Source organism: Cynoglossus semilaevis, chromosome 1 (assembly GCF_000523025.1).
Source record: "Cynoglossus semilaevis isolate Cse_v1.0 chromosome 1, Cse_v1.0, whole genome shotgun sequence".
Taxonomy (NCBI): Eukaryota; Metazoa; Chordata; class Actinopteri; order Pleuronectiformes; family Cynoglossidae; genus Cynoglossus; species Cynoglossus semilaevis.
Window position 1 is genome coordinate 2,490,311 of NC_024307.1, and position 8,909 is coordinate 2,499,219.

The following is an 8,909-nucleotide window of genomic DNA, read 5'->3' on the forward strand; positions in this document are numbered from 1 at the left end:
GGACGTGTGTGATTTAACCCTCTGTTGACTGACTCACTCACTCAACGTCCAGTCGTCGTATCCGCGGTGGCTGAGGTTTGAGACAAGCCGCAAGAAAAGAGGAAATGACTTCATCTTCACGAGATGTGAAGAGGAAGTGTTCGACCCACTCCTATCACCGAGGAACCAGTAAAAAAAATGTTTAAAAAAAACTGCCCCCAGGGGCAGGAACAGACGGCAGGAGGAAAGCCTCATTTTTTTTAAAAACTGCCCCCAGGCGCAGGAACAGACGGCAGGAGGAAAGCCTTGACTCCAGACTAAACACACGCAGCTCAGTCACAGCTCGTGACGTTCATACGGTTTCTTCTCCTGCAGCTGCTAAAAACCCAGTGGTTTTAGGTTTGTTGACCCGCGATGAAGAAGAACGCATAAAGGTCAGGGAGGGGCCAAAGGTCACAGCTTTGAGACCGTCCTTTCAACATAAACAATTCATCAGTTATGACCTATCCTGATTATAAATGAATGTCAAAATAAAGATTCATCAGTTATGACCTGATTATAAATGAATGTCAAAATAAAAACAAAGCTAAACTCTTTACAAACAACAGGTCAATAATTAATACCGTGTTAATAATATGTTGAATAAATGAATACACTGATCGTCAGCTTCTATCTGAACAAGGTTGGTTCACAGGAGCTATTTTCATTTAGTACTGTGGTCTGTTTCATCTGGTCGGAAACATTTATTTTGAAAGTTGTTGAACTGAAGAGAAACTGTGACAAGAGAAGTAACGGTGGAGCAGGAACCGATTACAATTGATAAAAAAAATGAATCGCGCATCAAGGTCTAAGGAGTAGCTCCGTTATCTCAAAAAGTCACTGGTCATACCATGACACTACACACTCCAGTCCAGTAGGTGGCAGTATGATCCTAAAAACCCACTATTAAACCCAGACGTCAGGTCCCTACGTAGGCTGAGAGACGTTCAGGTGTTGGAACAGAACGTGGGAAGAACTGGTTCCACAGACACCAACAGTGTTCTCCAGTGGAACTCTTTCCACTTCCTGTTTTTTCTCTTCTTCTGTTATTGAAGAGAACAAATGTCAGTTGATGAGGTTCACAGACCATGTCAGTTGATGGTGGGATTTGACCCAGTGATCAGGAGATCAGTGGATTTGGTCACAGTTTATCTAAAACTCTTTCTGAAGAAAAGTGATAAAATCGTATCACGAACAGGAAATCGTGAATCGTAACGTTAGTTGACCGCATCGTTACATCCGATACAAACGTCTCCTTTCGTATAGGCTGTCACGGAAGAAAAACATAATCGACAAAAAAACAGTTTCTACGAGTCACTTTTTTTGACCAAATGCAAAAATTGGAAACTACACAATTTGTCCAATTAAGTTACAAAATTATTTGAAGATGTAAAATACTGAGTTGATGTCACCACTCCCCCTACAGGCCTGATGATTTAAGTGAAATCGGAATCAGTTAACATCTAAAAAAGAAGAAAAAAAAGGGCGAATCCTTTCTTTCTGCTGAACGAAGAATTATTCTAGGAGGAAACAGCACAGATCCCTGGGAAAGCATCCTCCAGGTCCTTGAACAGGTAAATACATGCAAATATTCTTAGATATATGCAGTGATTTGAATGTCCTGCTCCTGGGTGTAACAGTAACAGTAACAGTTAGAGAGTTTTCCTGGTATTATTTGTTTTCTGTTTGCACGCGACGATCTCCATGACACAGAAAAAAGGAGCAGAAGGAGAACCAGCTGCAGCACGACCGGAACATCAGTCTCTGAACAAACACCGCCGCACAAAAACAATGGACGCAGAAAAACCAGGCGTTCATCTGACCATCAGCTGCGGCTGAAAATAATCCGCCACTTGGCCGGTCTGGAAAAACATCGAGGTACCATTTAGATGACTCACGGCGGCACAACGTGCGCCGGTTCGGTTAAGGACTTCAGGTCCTGGAATCAACATGTGAGGAAAATTGCAGATGATCACCAGTAGTCTGAAAAATAACATGTTGCCCGCCGAGATGAAGGCAGGAAGTGAGAGGAGCGAGAAACCTCGAACCGTCTCTCCAGAGTCTGACTGTTTGTTTTTCTCTGGTTTTTCTCCAGCCTGGAAAAGGGTCATGGGAAAAGAAAACAAGCAGTGGAGCTGCTGAGGTGGAGCTGGACACGAGTGTCACGGAGCTGCTGAGATGTCTCGGGGGAAACACCCTGACGATTAGTAAGATGCTTTAAAAAAAAAAAAAAAAAGGAAACAGGAAGGGAGAACTCACCTCTTCAGATCCACGGTGGTGACGTTGAAGACGACTCCTTTGAGCCACAGGATCATAAAGAGTCTCTGAGAGAAGGGACAGTTCCCGATGCTCTCTCCATCGGTTCCCGCCTTAAACAAACAGACAGACAGGAAGTTAGCATATCAGCAGATTAACTATCAGTAAGAATGTGTATCAGGCACCGTTCCAGAGGACCAGCTCTGGCGATGACCGCACCTCCTCCTATCAGATGGAGTCGGGTCATTACCATTGATAACACTCGGTCTCAAGCCGAAACTGAAAATATTACCATCATCGTACATTGCTTCACATCTTTACTGCCTGGAGACTGTGTTGACCAACATAGGGTTCATTCCAGGCACGGTGTACAAATCACATACTTTAAACACTGCAGTAGGTGGAGATCCCCAGTAGGAGGAGACCCCCTCATCGTGAAGGCTTTAGTACACTGTCCTCATATCAACTTCAACTACAGAACTGAAGGAGGGAATTACTGTAAATGAGTGGAAGGAAAACCAGCGTTGGAATTCCAAATTAAGGAACAACCTATAACCACGTTTTCTCGTCCTGTCGGGCAACGCCGTCTACCGCAGTCTCAGCAAACATGTCGACATCCATCCATCCATCCATTTTCATCCCCGCAGTCTCAGCACACATGTTGACATCCATCCATCCATCCATCCATTTTCATCCACTTATCCGTTACCGGGTCGCAGGGGCAGCAGTCTCCACCCACATCACACTGCACCGTACCAACCCCCCCTGAACCTTCCTGCTGGTGGTGAGTCCACTGGAAGGTACCAACTGCCCTGACCGGGATTCAAACTTGCCCTGGAGGTGAACCCTGGGGTTCCACACCAATGACAGAGACATTGACTCTGGGCCAAGGCACGACTACACGTCGACAACACCGCCATTTTTTACCTCCTCCTCGACTCAAACTGTTCCTCTGACGTCATCGTTCCTCTTCCCATCCACGTCATTCCCAACGAAAAACCTCAACTCTGACCTCCAAACCAGACATGACGGTCCATCTGAGGCCCGTGACGATACCAAACTTTGTTGGACGATACATTGCCCCACAAATTATTGCCGATACACCACGATGTCGTCAATAATATTTTCAGACCAAACGAACCTCCAATGTAACGATAAGACCCTGTCTTTGTGAAACAATCCTCTACAGGTCGTTAACAGAGTGGTCTACATCAGCGGTCCCTAACCTTTACGTACCAAGGAGAGGTCGGCTGCTAACGGTTGTCAATATAGAACGTCAGCACCACATCGATTGTTGAAGGATTATTAAATTTTCAAAATAAAACTCTTTTAGACTCTTTTTCAGACCGGAACAAAATGACCCACGGACCAGCACAGGTCTGCAGCCCACGTGTTGGGGAGCCCTTGTCTACATCACCTGGGGAAAACTCTTTCTGTTCAGGTGGTGGGTTTTATTTTCCCCTCTTCCATTTTCCAGACAAAGTGAGTCAAGAAAGAACCCTCTATTCACAAGGACGTGCATGGAGGTCATTCAAGTGTCTGTTCATTCAGAACAACACTGTAAAAAAAAGAAGAAAAAAAAAGACTGAGTGTGGCTTTTCTTTTTTCTGTTTTTGTCTTGTCAAACATGTAGCTTTATTTCATTTTCCTGTCTTTTGTTTTTTTTTCCCAGAGTAAAATTCACTGGTCTGTAAATGTGTCTAATCTGTGTAACATACAGATTCACAGAAGATTCAAATCAGTTTTACGCGTGATGACATCACAGGTGATGACATCACAGGCCCTGACGTCTCCTCAACAGAGCACTTTGTTTGGGGACATTAAGTCAGTGCTGTGGACAGACAGGCTGCTGTGTCCTCTGTGGGACGACTGTTTGATGTGCCGGCTGTCTCCTATTGTCCTACACTGCTGTGGTCTCTCTCTCTCTCTCTCTCTCTCTCTCTCTCTCTCCTGTTGATTCATATATATATAATCAACAGCATTGATTCCAGGGGGGTAAGAACAATAAAAATACATTGAAATATCGCGATACTTCATTTCACGATACCGTACTGATTTCCTGCAGCACTGTCATTTTTTTTAATAACAATGAAAACATTCTTGGCGTTTGTTTATTTTTGTGTTATATTTTAACCTCCGACCTCTGGTTAATTGTAGAGGTACAAGAACGAAATTTGAAAAACATGAACTACTTGTCATTGTGACACACCACTGCACCACTGCACACAAACAAATGTGACCTCTGCTTTTAACCCATCACTAAAGTCAGTAGGGGGCAGCTTTAAGCACCTGGGGGGAGTAGTAGGGGGTGGGGGGGCCAGAGCACCTCAGTGGTAACTTGGCAGCTGGTGGACTCGAACCTGAAACCTTCCAGACCCAAGTCCACTTCCTTAACCTCTTATGTACCACTGCAAGTATTTGAGACTTGGAGTCAAACGATCTTATTGTTTTCATTTATTTATCCCAAAAACAATTCCCACAATTGAATTGTTTAAAATATATATATATATATATATATATAAATAAATATATATAAATATATAAATATATATATATATAAATATATATAAATATATAAATATATATATAAATATATATATAAATATATATAAATCGATGACAAAAAAAAGAGTGAGGCACAAAGGAAAGTGAACCTTGTAGTCAGAAGTGACTGGAGTTAATAAAAATAAATAAATAATTAAACATATTGCATCACTGCTCCTGTATCGTGATTCGTATCGTATCGTCAGATTCTTGAAAGTTCACGCCCCCTAATGGATTTGTATGTCGCCAGTAAAAATCCTTTCTCTTCACTTTTATGCAACTGATTTTTTTTTTTTTTCCTATAAAGCTTCGGCCTTGGACTGAGTGGCGGGTGTCGCGGCGACTTGTTATCACCAGACGAGAGGAACAGAAAAGACGTCAGTGGGATGACGACCGACAGTGACCCATTCAGTCCTGGATCCAGGGTGGCAATGCAACACAGCAACTGTTGCCATGGCAATGGTCAGACACATATGACATAAACAGAGGAGTACAAAGTGAGGAGGGGACCATGGGGGGGGGGGGGGGGGCGTGTTTGTGTGGGCTGTTTTGTGGGGGGCACAAAAAGATGTGGGAACAAAAAAAAACCTACAACGATTGGATGTTCGCAGTAAAGTACGACGAACTCAGCAGCAGAAACCAAGGCCGCGACAGCTGGGAAAGACACCGAGACACTGGTCTGATCCTGAAGACACAACATGTCTCCAGTCTACAGCGCCCCCAGGGCTGGACACAGATACGTAGGACAGGAAACAGTGGTCACACAGAAAAGAAGGGAAGTTCACAGAATTATTTTTTAATAAAAAAAAAACAGTAATCTTCAGCCGCTTTGTTCTCAAATCTCTTCATTTCTTCTTCTTCCTCCCTCTTTATCCTTCTCCCCTTATCCTGGGCCCCTCTGTGGTGTCGGGGCGGGGGATGGACTTCTAGGGAGGAGAGACAAACTATTCCAGAAATGTCCTGCTTTCCCGCCGGGACGGTTGCGTTGTTTCGTTTTAGTAATGACACCAGGCGGCCTGTATTTGTCCTGCTGTGTTGAGGAAACGGCGCCGCACGGTAAATAGTGGCGTCACAGGTGAGGACACACCGTCAGCAGAGAGAGAGATTCTACAGATAACCAGTGACGAGGATGAATGGATTTTCATGGAGAAATAAAAAAAAATCAATCAATCCCATGAACACGTTGTTCTCCACATGGTTAGAACAGCCCAGTTCTGCTGTGACATTCAGAAACAGGCTGGTGCAGAGCAGTCCAGGCAGCCGCAGCACAGAGACCCTTTTGTTTGTCCAGTGTTAGAAGAGTCACAGCTTGGAGGAACTGGAAAGTAAAAAAAAAAAAAAAAAAAAAAAAAAAACACCTAAACAGAAAAGTCCGGGCAGAAACGGTTCGGCCCTGGTGAAGACTTTCTGAGAATGAAGGTGGCGTTCGCAGGAACTCTGAGCTGTACTCCGTGGGTCGGCGGCCAATTTTCCCACCTGTGACTCATTTCTTGGAGTCAGGCGAGCCGAACTACGGGAGGATTAATAGATTTCGTAAAACAAACACAAAAACGCCGGTTGTACAGCAGCAGCAGCAGCAGCAGCAGCTGCTGATCCCCAAAGCTTCTGATTGGTTTAAAGGCTGAACACAGGGGTCGTGAGTAAACAGATGTTTGTTTGCACACTGGAAAAAAAAAAAAAAAATCCACAGCTGCACAGCGGCAGTTGTTGTTTTAGCTGAAGTCCAATGTCATCGAGAAACAGAACAATGAAGGACAGAAAAATAATGACAAACCGAAATAAAGACACACGATACCGTATCAATATTCTAGACAAAGTATCGATTTTTTTTTTAAGTTAACAATTAACGTGCAAATATTTATGCTGTCGGTTCATTTATGTCGCATTTCAACCTACGACCACTAGTGTACAGACCGACTGTACAGGGTCTGCATGTATTTGCAAGTATCTGAGACATTGAGCCAAAAAAAAATCCAGCAAATTCTTTTCTTTCACAGAGTCTGAGACTAGGATCACACTTGGACTACACTTACACTGGGGGAACAAACAACTCAATATATCGCTGTGCCTATAGTATCGCAATATACAGTAACATATCGTATCGTTGACACTGTATCGTGATACGTATCGTATCACCAGATTCTTGCCAAAACACAGCCCTGGCTCCTGAGATCCACCAAGAACTTTATTTTGAAAGTTATTGAACTTGGTGTAGTTTTGGGGGGAAATGTTTCAAAATCACTCGTGGGAATAAAACTTTGCTCCGAAGAACAACTGACTTTTGTTGTACAAGTTGTGAATTCAAGGAAATTAGAATGTCCAAAAACCAGAAAGTCACAAAAGAAAATATCAGAAATCAGAAGTGGCCAAAACGACCCGACTAGGAGGAACCTGACAAGACCAAGGACACTGAAGTTATTTTCCTAACGTTGGCACTTTTTACAGGTTTCCTTTTCGCAGGTCCGGTCTCGTAACGTTTTACGAGCACTCACATAAAAAGACAAGAACTGTTACTCAGCGCGGCTCTTTTTCACTCGCTCCTCGCGCAGACATTTCTTCACATCTGATGTAAGAGCAGGGCAACGGCGGCCAGGCGGCAGGACAATGGTTCTTGTTCAGGCCCTCCTGCTCCAGGACTAAATTTAGTAACGCGGCGGCGGCCTGTGCCTTCCACTCCCCCAGCACACTTCATACTCTAAACTGGGTGGGCTGCTCACCACTTTCCAGCCACACTTTGACCGAATAAGGAACTGACTGACGATGCAAGGATCACTTCAGCATTCCTCTTCCTCCTCCTCCTCCTCCTCCTCCTCCTCCTGCTGCTCTGGCACACACAGGGAATGCAAGTTGAAACGTCATGGCGACGCCTCTTCCTGTTTGCTGTATAATTATGTGGACCGGACTCCAGTCAGGAGCCTCCCAACCCGTGGCAGCGTTACACTGTTTCATGGGCTGTGATGGTCATTTTTTCTTCAAATTGAGTTTTGATGTTAGTCCAGTTCACTGTGATACATATGTGTCACTGTGAGGAGGCAGGAGTCGAGGGCCAGTTGTCAACCGCGTGGTCACATGACACGAGGACACATGTCCAGGGACCATCTGTATAAATCACCAACTGTCTAGAAACGCGACAAAACTAAACTCTGTTTGGACAGACTTGATCGCAATGTCTTCTTTGGAAAACTTTGATCTATAAGTGAATTTATTTCTTTTTTTAATTTACAAATGAACAAAGTTATCAACCGGACAAAGAGTGGACATGGATCAGAGTTGAAAATAGACTTTTATTATATATTAACAACAGCAGAAGGAGCTAACGATGTCACTGACAGGACGGATTTTAAAATCATATTTCAGCCATTTATAGTCTTAGATATTTTTGGGACTTATTTTAATTATTTATTATTTAGTATTTAGCTAACCTGAAGTTCATCCGTCGTACTGTTTTAAAACTACTGTACATCTGTTTTGTTCATTTACAGCCAATCCCTAAACTTTACTGCCTGTTATCGTAAATGTATTTACTCAAAAATTACCAGTTCGTCAGGAGAAAAATACTTTACTTTACTGGTAGAAAAATGAAAATACAGCAAGTAATACTTTTTTTTTTATACTTTGCACCAATTAGTGAGAATCTACGCACCATTCGGATTTTGACTTACAATTAACAAACGCTTCATTTCAACAAACAAAACAACACGTAGCCAGACTTTTTTCATTCTCCTTTATAAGAGCGTTACAATAACCTTTTAGAATCAAATCATTTCAAAGTTAAAGCTCGGTGATAAAAATGTAGAAACTAAACACTGACCTGCTGTGAATCCTATTGAAACCATCTGATATCTGATTTCATGAGGGGTGTGTATTTGGGAGAATCCGGCGATACGTATCACGATACAGAGCCGCGATACGATATATTGCGATATAGTGCAATACTATCAGAACAACGTTATATTAAGGGATTTTTTCAACAATTTAACTGTAGTCCCAGTGTGATCCTAGTCTCAGACTCTGCCCCCCCCCCAGTGTGATCCTAGTCTCAGACTCTGCCCCCCCCCCAGTGTGATCCTAGTCTCAGACTCTGCCCCCCC

The 8,909-nt window shown here is 43.3% G+C and overlaps 1 protein-coding gene across 1 annotated transcript in view; it reads right to left on the reverse strand.

The window, feature by feature from the left end:
• Positions 1–8,909, reverse strand: part of clic4 (chloride intracellular channel 4) — a 24,023-nt gene that overhangs the window by 7,084 nt on the left and 8,030 nt on the right. The window contains exon 2 of the mRNA XM_008314960.3: positions 2,278–2,387. Within this exon, the coding sequence (XP_008313182.1) occupies positions 2,278–2,387 (110 nt within the window). The remainder of the gene's footprint in view (positions 1–2,277; positions 2,388–8,909) is intronic.